General features: G+C 52.6%; 1 protein-coding gene across 1 annotated transcript; it reads right to left on the reverse strand.

Moving 5' to 3' along the window:
- Positions 1-3,332: 3,332 nt before the first annotated feature.
- WNT1 (wingless-type MMTV integration site family, member 1) lies at positions 3,333-7,519 on the reverse strand. The gene is made up of 4 exons (XM_008570672.1): positions 7,217-7,519; positions 6,226-6,479; positions 5,264-5,529; positions 3,333-4,792 (listed from the first exon to the last, which is right to left on the reverse strand). Exons 1-4 carry the CDS (start codon positions 7,318-7,320, stop codon positions 4,304-4,306), a joined length of 1,113 nt encoding a protein of 370 aa, XP_008568894.1. The 5' UTR covers positions 7,321-7,519; the 3' UTR covers positions 3,333-4,303.
- Positions 7,520-13,482: the final 5,963 nt, after the last annotated feature.

The following is a 13,482-nucleotide window of genomic DNA, read 5'->3' on the forward strand; positions in this document are numbered from 1 at the left end:
AGCTTGAAAAGGGCAAAATAATGCAGTAGCCTCTTGGAAGTCCCCCTTCCTCCTGGGCCTCAGGGAACAGGGCAGCCCTGGCTCCTCCCTAAGAGCCACCCCACCCTACCCCCTCCCAGGGGATGACAAGGGAGCGAGTTGGCGGCAGTTCCCTGGGCATATTTATAACCTGCTGCTCGCTCACCAGCTCACCAGCGTCTGCTTTTAGCCCCAGACGGGGGAGGGGGCAGGGGGGTGGTCTGTCTCATGCTGGGCGCCCCGGCTGGGTGTGGAAAGAGTGAGTAAGGGTGAGTGGTGGGCAGCTCTGCATGGATATTCCTGCTCACACCACAGCCAAACAGCTTATTTTCTCCTCATTTTGTTATTTTTCTCCCTCTGACCTGGAGAGGACTGAGCCAGCCTGGGGTGGGGAGAGGGGGAGGGGAGGCTGGACCCTAGGGTATTTGCAGCCCCACTGACAGGGTTTTTCCAGGGTGCGTGAGGCAGGGTGTGTGTGGTGCCAGCTTGCTGACCCCCCAGGGATCGTGCATGGCCTGCCTTCTCAGTCTTCTCAGCTTTTCCGCTCCCCTCAGGATATTTCAGGACCAGTCCCTCCCTCACTTGCTGAGGACAACCTTGTGTCCAGGGTCCCTGCCAGCCACAGATCCCCCTAGGTGTATGGCAACATCAGAGGTGGGTGAGAGCTGGAGTATCAGGCACATTCCTAATGACACTGTCCTATAGCCACTACCCTGAGCCCGCTCTGGGCCCTGAGACTTTCATGAATTCTCTTTCTAGGCACAGCTGTTCTCTCTCCAGGATTTACCCACTTTAGCCCTGTGTGAAGACAGCACAGATAATCATAATAACAAAGTAATTTGCTCCTATGTAGTGCTTTGCAGATCCTACAGCCCTTTTACTTACTTTTTAAATTTATTAGCGCATGTCCCGTTGAGGGCCCAGCTTCACTCTGTACTCCCCTGCAACACCACCTCCGAAGTCCCAGCCCCTGGAAGAAAAGGGCCTCTGTGCTGAGGGCTTGCATATGGCAGTCTGTCCTTAAACTTCATGCATGTGCAGTAAGGTTTATACTTTCCTGAGCCTTCATTGCACTTCCCCCACTATACTGAAAATGTTTTAACACCACCTCCGAAGTCCCAGCCCCTGGAAGAAAAGGGCCTCTGTGCTGAGGGCTTGCATACGGCAGTCTGTCCTTAAACTTCATGCATGTGCAGTAAGGTTTATACTTTCCTGAGCCTTCATTGCACTTCCCCCACTATACTGAAAATGTTTTTTGATATGCTTGATTCCCTGGCCAGACTATAAACTCCACCAAGCAGGCACTATGGTATCACTGCCACATCACTGTAACGCCAACATTTGGCATATGCCCGGTACAGAAGAGGTGTCAGTAAGTGTTCATATGACCCAAGCTTTCATGTGAAATATCTTATTTAAACCTCATCACCTCCCTGAAAAATAAGATAGGTAATGGTAACCATCCCTCTTTAATAGGCAAGGAATCTTAGGCTGCGAAAGCGAGAGATTTGTTGACAATCTAGCTAGGGGCAGAAAAGAGTTCATTATTTTCTCTTACTCTTCTTCCAGCTTCTGTGTGTCAGTTCAGCCTAGAGTCCCCCAACTTCCAGGCCTGAAAGGTGATACTGACTCTAATTCTTGGAGTTAGGATTTAGGTAAGAGTGGTCAGCTGCCAACCCTTTGACTCCCTTCCCTGCTTCTTCTTCCCAACTCTGGGCATTGTCCAGCAGGGGCCAGGGCCCTCTCTCCCATCTCTGGCAGCCCATTAACTTTGGGAGTTGGGGCTCTAATAGCTCTTTCGGTTATAGACTGAGCAGTCTCTGCAGGTTGTTCTTTATTGAAAACCCAAGGCCTTTCAGGTGCCTCCTACCAAGGATCAATAAGGTTTTTATTCCTCCCTGGAGGCTGCCCATCAGAGCTAAGGTGGTGCTAGCTTGGTAGATGGAAAGAGAAAGGGATGTGCTTGCAGGGTTGAGCAGCTCCTGGCTCCACTCCCCTACCCCCACACATATCCCAAAGGCCAACAGGGGTCAGAGTTCACACATCCAGGGAGAGGTGGGAGGCAGTGACAACAGAAATAAGTCCTGAGGAGAGGAGGAAATTCTCCTGTCTGCTGGGACCAGTTGCTGCCCTTGGGGGTTGAGGTGCTTCATAGCTCCCCCTGTCCTTCCGGTCCTCCCCTCAGGGGAGCAGTTAGGATTAGGGAAAGACATTAGAGTTTAGGAAGGGGTTTGTGTTTGTTTTAAATTAGGGTTAAGGCTAAGGTTTGACCTAGACCTAGGACAGGGAGAGGATTAGAGTTAGAGATAGGTTTCTGGCTACAGGCAAGATTAGAACTCCCGCCAGCTCTGGTGCATGTGCCCTCGTACTAGGGCTGTTAGTAACAGAATCCTCATTCTGGCTCTTTATTGGAATGCCTAGCTTAATGGTTTGGTTATGGACCACACTTAGATTTCCTTTTGGTTATATTGGTTTAAACCTAGTCTGTATTTGGATTCTAACCCTCCTGCTCCATTCTTCTCTCCTACCATCCTCTCTGAGCTTTTGAGTCCAGGACTAGAGCCCATCACCTGTTGCATTGGTTATGGACCACACTTAGATTTCCTTTTGGTTATATTGGTTTAAACCTAGTCTGTATTTAGATTCTAACCCTCCTGCTCCATTCTTCTCTCCTACCATCCTCTCTGAGCTTTTGAGTCCAGGACTAGAGCCCATCACCTGTTGCCTGCACCCTCCTGAGGCCAACGTTGGGCGCTGGTGTCCTAATAAAGTGTTTCCCTGTCTTGTGGAGGTGGGGATCTTCACCACTATCCGATGTCCTGACCACAGTTGAAGAAGAGAGGCTTCAGGGAACAATAGCTCTTCATGGCGACACCCTTTCTGCTTGGGTTTCTCTTCCTACGTTTCAGAAAATGGTCATGGCTATCACTCAATCGTAGCTATTTTCACAACTCCTCCAGGCAGGAAAAGCAGGCTTGGAGTTTCCCTATTTGTTTAATCCCCACTCACCAAGTGAATGCACTTGCCACTATCACACTACCAGTTGGTGTTAGAATAGGAAGAACCCTGCAGTGTCTTTTGGCCCTTGACCAGGGTTTTCTCTCGGGAGAACTGGATCCTCGGTGGCCTCATTAGGGTCATGCAGGGGTCAGAATCTCAGGGTCCTCTTGCAGGGCCAGGAAACCAGTCCCCCAGTGATGTACACTACTTGTTTAAAAGAAGTAAGCACCCAAGCCTGGGAGTGGTAAGAGGAGGGGGAAGGGGACCCTACAATGTTGTGTTCTGAATTCAAGGAAAAGCCACCAAGTCATTGATAAAAATAGAGATTTTATTCTGCAGAGGAAGATACTACATTGGTGGGGGCGAGGAGCCACTAATAGCCACAGTGGAAGGAAATACTGATTCCGGTAGGCAAAGGCATCTTTGAGAAACTGGGGAGAGAAGAAGACGGACCAGAAAAGGCTGGAGGACAAAAGGGGAGAAGAATGGAGAGGGACAGGGTTGGGGTGGAGGTGGTCTCTGCAAACCAGGCTGGAACCCAGCAAAATAAATAGTTTTATTTACAACAACCAAACTCGTGGCTTTGTATCCACGTTTCAGTGCAAATTATTTACACACTGATGAGGAGGCAGGACAGGAAGGGGTAGGAGGTGGCCGAGGGAGGCATGGCTCACAGCTGTTCAATGGCTCCAAGACAGAGGCTTAGGGAATGGGGACATTTCTACTGGGTCCCCCAACCTCATTTTCCACATCACCACAGCTGCCCTTTCACCCTGAAACCTCCCCTTTCAGCTGCAGGTGGAGAGGAGAAAGGCCCTGATGCCCAGGTGTGTGTTCAGGGTCTGCACCCTTGACAGAAGGATGGGAAGGGACCTTTGGGACCCGGAGATAATGGAGGACAAAGGGAAAAGAGAGAGGCAGAGAGGTCGCTGGCATGGTGGAGCAGAACAACACCGTCAAGAACTGACCTGGGTTGGGGAGGGGACGAATCCTTCTCTCACCTCCTGGCCAAGCAGGGGGCAGTGCAACAAGGGGTCTCCCGCGGAGAGGGAGGGAGGTAGGTCGGGGCAGGTCCATCAGGATGGCAAGAAGGTTCGTGCCACCCCAGGCAAGTGGTTTGAGGAGTCCCCAGGTAGGAGGAGGTGGGAGAGGTGGCATACGTATGTACTGCGGGGAATGTGGCTGGAGGTACCGAGGTGGGCAAATATCAGGGTATTGAGTGCCAGTGAGTCTGTTGGAGGAGAGCTTGAGGGGAGCGTTCCTGGCGGCGAGTCCGCGCAGCGCCTCACAGACACTCGTGCAGAACGCGCGTGTGCGTGCAGTTGCGGCAGCTGACGTGGCAGCACCAGTGGAAGGTGCAGTTGCAACGCTCGGTGACGCGCTGCGTGCGCGTGCGGTGGCCCCGACCACAGCAGAGCAGCTCGCAGCCGTCCAGCGCCGGCGACGAGCTGTTGCAGGCGCGCCCCGCCGTGCCTGCCGTACCCAGGCGTCCGCTGTAGGTGCAGAAGTTGGGCGATTTCTCGAAGTAGACGAGGTCATGGGGAGAGGGCGGCTTGTGCGCCGGATCTTCTGGCTCGAGGCGCAGCAGCTCCGCCCGCGAAGCGCGGTTGCTGCCGCGGTTGCCGTAGAGGACGCGCGAGGCGCCGTCGAAGCGGTCGCGCAGCACGTCGCCCACGGCGCGCAGCGTGGGAAGCCGCATCCAGCACGTGCGCACCGTGCAGGAGCCTGACATCCCGTGGCACTTGCACTCCTGGCGCATCTCGGAGAACACGGTCTGGGAGGAGGGGGAAAGAAAGGGTGTCCTAGGTCACTGTCAGAGCCAGAGCCACCATCCCAGGGACCGCCACCTCCAGGACGCCGCCGGGACCTCAGCAAAGGCCCAGAGAAGGGAGGCGCGAAATATCCCGCTGAGATTTGGACCCCGGGCCCAACTCTGCTGCACGCCTGCGAGTCAGTCTCGGCCTCACGGCCTTATTTTTCGAGTCTGTACAGTAAAGGAGCTGTAGGCAAGACATTCTATGGGTCGCATGACTTCTAACCTCTTCTGTTCTACATGCCCTCAGCGCAGGCACCCGTTTGCCCTCAGCCACTATCTTTTCTATTCTCCGGCTTCGTTCCAAGCCTCCCGCTCTCTCAGGACGCCCTCTCCTGGTTCCCCTTGCCTTATCACCGACTGTTACTTCCCGAGCCCGAGGTTAGCCCCTGCCACTCTGCTTCGAGTGCGGAGCCTCTCAGTCCGGCTTACCGTGCGGCCCGCCTCGTTGTTGTGAAGGTTCATGAGGAAGCGCAGGTCCCGCCCCTTCTCCCCGGAGTCCACGAACTCCCGGCCGAAGAGGCGGCCGAAGTCGATGTTGTCGCTGCAGCCCCCCCAGTGCCAATCGGGGCCCCCGGGGCCGCGCCGCCGGTAGTCGCATGTGCAGGACTCGATGGAGCCCTCTGAGCAGGAGCGCGCCACCGAATGGGTGACCCCGGCGGAGGTGATGGCGAAGATAAACGCTGTTTCCCGACAGCCTGTGGGTGAAGAGAGCGGATATCAGCGAGTGGGTGCGCAGGGCGCCAGGTCAGCATCTTCACTGGAGGGCTTGGGACCTTGGAGTTCCAGGCCTCAACTCCGCTCTCTGGAGCCTGCGGCCGGCAGTGTTGGAAATCCGGTCTCTAGGTCTCCTAGAGAAAGCAGGTGCGTGGGCACGCACCCACGTCCAGGCTAATCATGCCTTACTGAGACTCTTCAGGTCGCATTTTGACTCTAGAGAGCAAGCGAGGCAGCCCTAGAGAGGAAAACCGAAAGGAGGGGAGCGGAAGAACTCTTGCATCGCCAGACCCCTCTGCAGCCCAAACTTTCGGTCCACATTGGCGATGCACCTTGCTGGGCAGGATGCAAGACACACGCCCGCAGAGAGCAGCTTCCCAGGCGCCTTTGAGAGGGGCTAGGGGAAAGTGGTGATCAGCCGGCGTTCACTTCCCGGAACTCCCTTTCTCTGGGGCAGTGGCTCAGAAAAGTTAAGCTTTGTGCCTAAAGTACACGGCTGGAAAGCACCTGGTGGAAAGAGTCCGGCCCGGAGTTGGCGCTGGGCATGAGGCGCTTGGCGGGTTGATTTTGTGACCCCTCAGGCGCCCGGGACATCTTCCCTGTACTCGCCCGCCCATGCTCTGGGGGTGACCCTGTGTTTCCCCTGGTACCTGAACGTCACCTTCTTGGGCACCCACCTCGGTTAACGATCTTGCCGAAGAGGTGGGGCCCCGGAGCAGTGGGGCAGTTCCAGCGGCGGTTCCGGAACTGCCACTTGCACTCGCGCACGGCGCTCTGCAGCCCCCCGCTCACGCTGTGCAGGATCCCGGGGTTCTGGCGGATCAGCCGCCGCTGTTTGCGGCTCAGCAGCTGCAGACTGGGCTCCAGTACCAGCTGCAGACTCTTGGAGTCGGTCAGCAGGTTCGTGGAGGAGGCTACATTCACGATGCCCCTGATGGGACGCATGAGAGGAGCTCAGACTTGGGAACGGGACTCGCACCCTAACCGTAAAGGCCGTGCCCACCCCGTTCTCTTCGTTGGGTTATGTGCCAGGAGAGAGCGGCGGGAGATCAATAGCAAGGTAATGACTCCGAGCTCCCGGGGGCTCACTAGTTTGAAAGAAGTGAGCGTCCTGACTTCTGTGTGCGCAGGAATCCTAGGGCTGCTCAGAGCCCTGGATCCGGGCACTGGACAGAGAAGGCATGCGGAACCCAGAGACTGAGTGTCTACCTTGGCTCTCCGAGCCTCCTTCCAGTCAGCCTACGCGGGAAATCTTGGCCTGCAGTCCTTGCCCACCCAAGGCATGAAATGCTTAGGAGTCCCACTTTCTTCTCGCCTCCTTCCTAAGGGAATGCCTGGCCTTTCGCTTCCTGAGGTGAGGACACCTGTGGTGTGGACACCACCTTGAGGCTGGGGTTGGGGCTCAGAGGGGAAGGGCGGTGCTAGATAGCAGTGGGCTCCCTGCCTGGGGTACCGTGGGCCTCCGCGGGCGGATCATTTGTCTAACTTCAGCAGAGCTGGAGTCTCTGGGGCAGCTCTCTGCCAGAGCGCCCCTCGGTGTAGCATAAGGAAGTCACAGCGCAGGAGGGAGCCTGTTGGCAGACGGATCCCAGAGCGTGGGAGCTGGGTAGAGTTGGCCCCTGGCTCTGCGCCCCGGGACAAGTGGCTACCCCGCACCAGCTCACTTACCACCATCGGCCACTGCTGTTGGCGGCCAGGGCTGCGGGCAGAGCGGCCAGCGCTAGCAGTAGCATAGCAGAGACCCAGCCGGGCAGCAGCGCCCAGTGCCCCATGGCCTGCCTGGCCTTGCCCGCTCTGTGCTTCAGTTGCGGCGGTTTTGGCTGCTGCCCGCGACGGTGGGACCGGACGCGGTGGTGGCGGCAGTGGCGAGAGTTCGCAGTCTGGCTTTAACAACCCTGGGGGCGGGCGGCGGGCAGCATGGCTCGCGGTCCCGGCTGGTGGGCTGAGGCGGCCACGGCGGGGCGGCACCGCCTCTTATAGTTGCGGCGTTGGCTGAAGTGACGAGAGGAGGCTACCCCGCCGGGCCGCACTGTGGCACCAGGGGCGCCCCGGTCAGGGGCGCAGACAATGAGCAGCGAGCGGGGTCGTGGCTCCCGCCCGTCTGAGCCGAAAGCTGACAGGCCGGCCGTCGGGGCTCACCCCCGCCCCCTGCCAGGTGGCTCCCGCCTCTGGGCCTGCACTGGCCGCCGACCCCTCCCCTTGGGACGCCCTCCCACGCGCGCCTGCCTCACTCCTTTTCGAGTCCGGAGCCCGTCGGGGACCAGAATCCGCCAGGGGGCGCAGCGACAGCGTACTGAGGGAGCCCTGCCTGTGGTGGGGCTGTCCCCTAGACGTCACCCCGGACCAGGCAGGCGCCCCCTCTCTCCCATCCTGTGTGGCAGAAGGAAAGCTGTGGTTCAGGGCAACAACTCTGGGGAGACGCTTCCCCACCCTGGAATCCCCGACGGCTGGACAGAGAAGGAACAGGGGGAGACTGAGGGCATGGGTGGGGCTGTGGTCAGGGAAATCCCGGGGGTGGATTGGGGGGGGCGGGTGAGCTGACCAAACAGCCTGGCGGTGGAGAGAAACCTGAACAGCAACAGAGGCAGTTTGCGCACGGGGGGCAGAAGGAAGGCACAGGTAGCTGTGTGTGTGTGCTGTGTAACACTGTGAACGTGAGCACGATTGAGAACGATGTGCGTGTGTTCTGAGGGTGCACGCTCATGGGTATCAGTGTGTTCTGGGGAGGGGGTGTAGGAATCTTTCCACAGAATTTTGGAATTTAGCCCAGGTCAGAAGAGGTCATGGAGTCATCTTGTCACAGTCACCGCCTGGAGCCGTGTGTCTGGACGGTGGTGGCGGCTGACAGGAGAGACCCAGAAGCTTGACTAAAGGATGGAGAGTGTCTGGGACTGTATGTGGAAGTGGGTGGATGAGTGTGTGCATGGAGAGATTAAATATGCATGTGTGTGTCACTCTGTCACCCTGTGTACCTTGCATCATCGTATGGTGTGTCACCCTGTGGCATGTGTCAACCTGTGCTTGTCATTGGGTGAGGGAGCTGAGCCTACAACCAAGATGGATCAAAATGGACCAGGCCTGGAGGAAAGGCTGAGTTTCTGAGGATGGGCATTGGAGAAGATGGAGTAGATGTGTGTGTGTGTAGTCAGGAGGACTGGGAAGAAAAGTGCTGTTGGCTGAATTGAACCTGTGTGAGGGAATTTGTGCCTCCATGTAATTGCTTCTCTCCAGATTTTTCTGCCAAGTTTCTGTCTTTTCCCAGAGCTATGGTTGTCTCTACTTTCACCGCACTATGATACCCAGAGTGCCTGGGACCATCTCATCCATTATACATTTTATCTTCTCTCCCAGGGACTCAGCTTCAGTGCCGCCTTGGCTTTTTATAGAAGTGGTTGCTCTTCCCTGTAGGGGCCTAAGGGACACTGCCAGCCTGGTTATCATGGCCCACCACACACAGATGGTCCCTGGAAGGAGGGAAGATCTCCTCCTTTACATCTGCTGTGAATTGATTGAATTGTGTCTCCCAAAGTTCATATATTAGAAGCTTAATTCCCACTGTAACTGTTGAGGATAGGAAATCCTATTATGGCAATTGAAAGGTGGGGCTTTTAAGAGGTAATTTAGCTTGTGCAGACCATGCCCTACTGAATGGATTAATAATGGTGCTCATGTTATGGGCGTGGTTCTGAGGGCTTTAAAAGGAGAGCCTCTCCTTTTAAATGAAAAATGAGAGTCTCTCTCTCTCTCTGCTCTACCACCTTCTGCCATGTGAGACCCCTGCATTGCTGTAAAGCCACCGCCAAAGAAGACCCTCACCAGATGTGTTCCCTAGACTTTGGACTTCCCAGCCTCTGAAACTGTAAGTGATAAGTTTCATTTTCTTACAAATTACCCAGTTCTGTGTATTTTGTTATATGCAATGGAAATGGACTAATACAAAAAATTGGTACCAGAGAAGTGGGGTGTTGCTTATAATAAATACTTGAAAATGTGGAAGTGGCTTTGGGACAGCGTGTTGTGGAGATGCTGGAAGAATTTGGAGAGGCAGGCTAGAAAAAGCCTAGATGCTGGTGGGAGTTTAGAAGGCAAGAAAACCAGGGACAGTTTGGAACTTCTTAGAGACTAGTTAAATGGTCATGAGCAGAACGTTGATAGACATATGGATAGTAAAGGCCATACCAAGGAGGTCTCAGATGTAAATGAGAGGTACTTATTGGAAATTGGGGCTAAGTTCACCCTTGCTATGAACAACAAGGTACTTGGATGCTTCTGTTCATGTCCAAAAGTTTTATGGAATGTGGAACTCCTAGGTGCTGATTCAGGGTATTTGGATGTTATTTGTTTTGCTTTTGGTGGCTGAGTGGTACAGAGATTGAACCCTGGACCTTGATGTTACGACCCGAGGTATTTGGTGGAAGAAATTTCTAAGCAGCAAAATATTCAGGAAGCTGCATGGCTACTTGCAACAGCCTACACTGAGTTATGGTGGCAAAGGCATGACATAAAGCAAGAATTTATAATTAAAAAGGAAGCAGAGTGTAAAGAGTTGGAAAACTTGCAGCCTGGCCATATAGTAGAGAAGCAGAGAGCAGTTTCAGGAGAACAATTCAATGGTATAGCCCAGTGACCATTTACTAAGGAGATTAGTACAGAAGAAAGAGACTATGAAGAGAAGGGAAAAAAGACCTTGAAGGCATTTCAGAGATCTTGGAAGCTGCATCTTCCATTTTGGGCCCAAAGTCCTACAGAGACAGAATGGTCTTGGGGAACAGGCCTGAGATGCTCTCCATGGGCTTGCCATTGAGGGCCTCCTTGGGATGCTGCTTCCCACACCAGCACCCCAGCTGCTTTGGCTGCTCCAGCTGTGGCTAAATTGGCCCCAGGTATGGTTGGACCTGCAGCTTTGGAAAATACAAGCTGGAAGCCTTGGCAGCATCTATGTGGTGATAAGTTCGTAGGCTCACAAAATGCCAGAGCTGTGGAGGCTTGGGAACCTCCACCCAGATTTCAAAGGATGTATGGAAAAGGTTGGGGGCCCAGGAAGAGGTCTGTTGCAGGGGCAGATTCAATACATAGAGCCTTTGCTAGAGCAATGCCAAGATGAAATGTAGGATTGGAGTTGCAGCAGAAAAACCCCACCAAGGCCATGCCAGTGGAGCCATGGGAGAAGGACTGCCACAGAGACCACAGAATTGTGGAGCTACTAACACGTAACACAGCCTGCAAGAGCTGAAGCATGACTGAAGATCAGGAAAAACATAGAAGTGGGGCTGCCTGAGGACTTGGGGACCCAACCCCTTCACCAGTGTACAGAGGATATGGAACATGGAGTCAAGGTACATGATTTGCCAGCTGTGAGATTTGATGCCTGCCCTGCTGGGTTTCAGACTTTCTTAGGACCTGTTAGCCCTTCTTTTGGCCATCTTCTTCCTTTTGGAATGAGAATATGTACCCTGTGCTTATCCCACCATTGTGTCTTGGAAGTAGATCACTTGTTTTGATTTCACAGATGGGACTTTGAACCTTGAACTTTTGAGTCTAAACAAGTTAAGACTTTGGGGATGAAATGAATGTATTTACCTGTGAGAAGGACATACACTTTGGAGGCCAGGTGTGGAATGCCATGGATTGATTGAATTGTGTCCCCCAAAGTTCATATATTAGAAGCTTAATTCCCATTGTAACTGTTGAGGCTAGGAAGTCCTATTATGGTAATTAATTTTTTTTTTTTTAAAGATGACCAGTAAGGGGATCTTAACCCTTGACTTGGTGTTGTCAACACCACGCTCACCCAGTGAGCTAACCGGCCATCCCTATATGGGATCCGAACCCATGGCCTTAGTGTTATCAGCACCGCACTCACCCGAGTGAGCCACGGGCCGGCCCCCTATTATGGTAATTAAAAGGTGGGGTCTTGAAGAGGTGATTAGCTTGTGAAGATCATGCCCTGCTGAATGGATTAATAATGGTGGTCATGGGCGTGGTTCTGAGGGCTTTAAAAGGAGAGTATGTGAGAGTCTCTCTCTCTCTGCTCCATCATTTTCTGCCATGTGAGACCCCTGCATTGCTGTAAAGCCACCACCAAAGAAGACCCTTGTCATATGTGTTCCCTAGACTTTGGACTTCCCAGCCTCTGCAACTGTAAGCAATAAATTTCATTTTCTTACAAATTACCCGGTTCTGTGTATTTTGTTATATGCAACAGAAATGGACTAATACAACATGTCTCCTCTCTCCCCATTTTACAAAGGAAAAAATAGTTCCAGCAGTTGTCCAAGGTCCACAGCTAATAACTGAACAGTGGAAAAGCCAGTTAAAACCCAGAGCAGTTTGACTCAAAGCTCATGCTCTTTCCACCTTACCAGCTGCTTGCCAGTGTGTCACAATAGCAGGCTGGGGGCCCTTCTAAAATCGGCAGATAGGTAAAAATTATTTTTAGGACCTTCCTGTCTCCCTACTGGGTCCCCTTTTTTCATTTCCACTATCTGTTAGGATTCTTTCTGACTGAGTAATTTACCCAGGACTGACCCTGAAGAGTCTCAAGTCCCAGAAATGACCAGGCCTCCTCTCCAAGGCACTCTAAGGAGTAAATGCCTGACAAGCTTAATATTCCTGGGGCACTTGTGTTTTAAGTGAGATGTGTACTAACCCAAATAAAACCTGATGGAGGTTATTTTTGAGGGCAATGTATTTCCCAGACTCTTTGCCCAGCCCAGTGTACATGGCCCCTCCAAGAATACATCCCTGAGGAACAAGGTATACTGACCCAGCATCTTCCATGGGTCCAAAGGCCATAGTCTCTGCAGACAGCAGCCAGCATAGATGGTTCAAGTAAATGGACAATGTAACATAAGCAGCCTGTCATTCATCCCTTAGGAGTTTCTCCCCATTGGGGCCTGGGCCACGTGTTTTGGCCTGGTGGATTGATACCACCCCACGAGGGTAGATGGCGGGCTAGAAGACAGGGAAGACTTGTCTGTGGCCACTGGTGTCAAGCAGAAGTGGGAGGAGAGGAAAGGAGCCAGTATCCTTTGTTTCACCTTTCCACCTACCAGGAATAGGAGGGAAGAGGGGAATGGCCCTATGTCAGGGTCACACTATGTATGACCTGGCCCAAATTTCTGTTTAGATCAAATCATCGCTTTATCATTGTCTCCTCAATTTATCTCTCTATTGGAAACATACCCATAAGCATGCAAGCATGCCATAATATCTCTCATCTAAAAAACCCAAAAACTTTGTTTGACTCTATGTTATCACCCAAGATTGCCCCATTTTTCTGCTCTCCTTTACTGCCAAACTCAAATGGGTTGCTTTAATTACTAGCCTAAGTTCCTTTTCTTTATTCTCTTTCTACCCAAATCACACTTTTGACTCATTATACTTCCTTATAAAAAATTATCCATTACATCCTCCTTATCAAAATCATCCAGGAACCTGTGTGTTGCCCTACCCAGTAGTCAATTCTCAGTTCTCATCCTAATCAACATTTTTGGAACAACAGACACAGTTGAACACTTCCTCCTTGAAATACTTTCTCAGCTGGCTTCTGGAACACCATTTCTACCTCACTGACTGCTTACCTTCTCAGTCTCCTTGTCTGGTTCCTCCTTGTTTACCCAACTTCTAAACATCAGAGAACCACCACGTTCAGTCTGAGCTTCTTCTCAGTCTACACAAACTCCCTTAGTGAACTATCCAGTCTCATGCTCCCTAATTTCTATCTCTGGCCCTAAATTCTTGACTTGTACACCTAACACTTGAATAAGCATCTCAAAATTCACATGTCCACAGATATATACAATCAATTATGTTACAATAAAAACATAAATAAATAAATAAATAATAATAAACTTACATGTCCAAAACTGAACTCTTGATTCCTTTCTGGCCCTATCCTGCTCTTTCTTCAGTCATTTCCATCGTAGTAAATG

This window comes from Galeopterus variegatus, unplaced genomic scaffold (genome assembly GCF_000696425.1).
Source record: "Galeopterus variegatus unplaced genomic scaffold, G_variegatus-3.0.2 Scaffold622, whole genome shotgun sequence".
In the NCBI taxonomy this organism is placed as follows: domain Eukaryota; kingdom Metazoa; phylum Chordata; class Mammalia; order Dermoptera; family Cynocephalidae; genus Galeopterus; species Galeopterus variegatus.

Excerpts from the sequence above, each read along its gene's own strand:
- WNT1 (XM_008570672.1), bottom strand. The coding sequence starts at position 7,320 with ATGGGGCACTGGGCGCTGCTGCCCGGCTGGGTCTCTGCTATGCTACTG. Across the intron at positions 6,480-7,216 it reads AACAGCAGTGGCCGATGGTG|GGGCATCGTGAATGTAGCCT; the intron begins GTAAGTGAGCTG and ends GCGTCCCATCAG. Across the intron at positions 5,530-6,225 it reads CGGCAAGATCGTTAACCGAG|GCTGTCGGGAAACAGCGTTT; the intron begins GTGGGTGCCCAA and ends CTTCACCCACAG.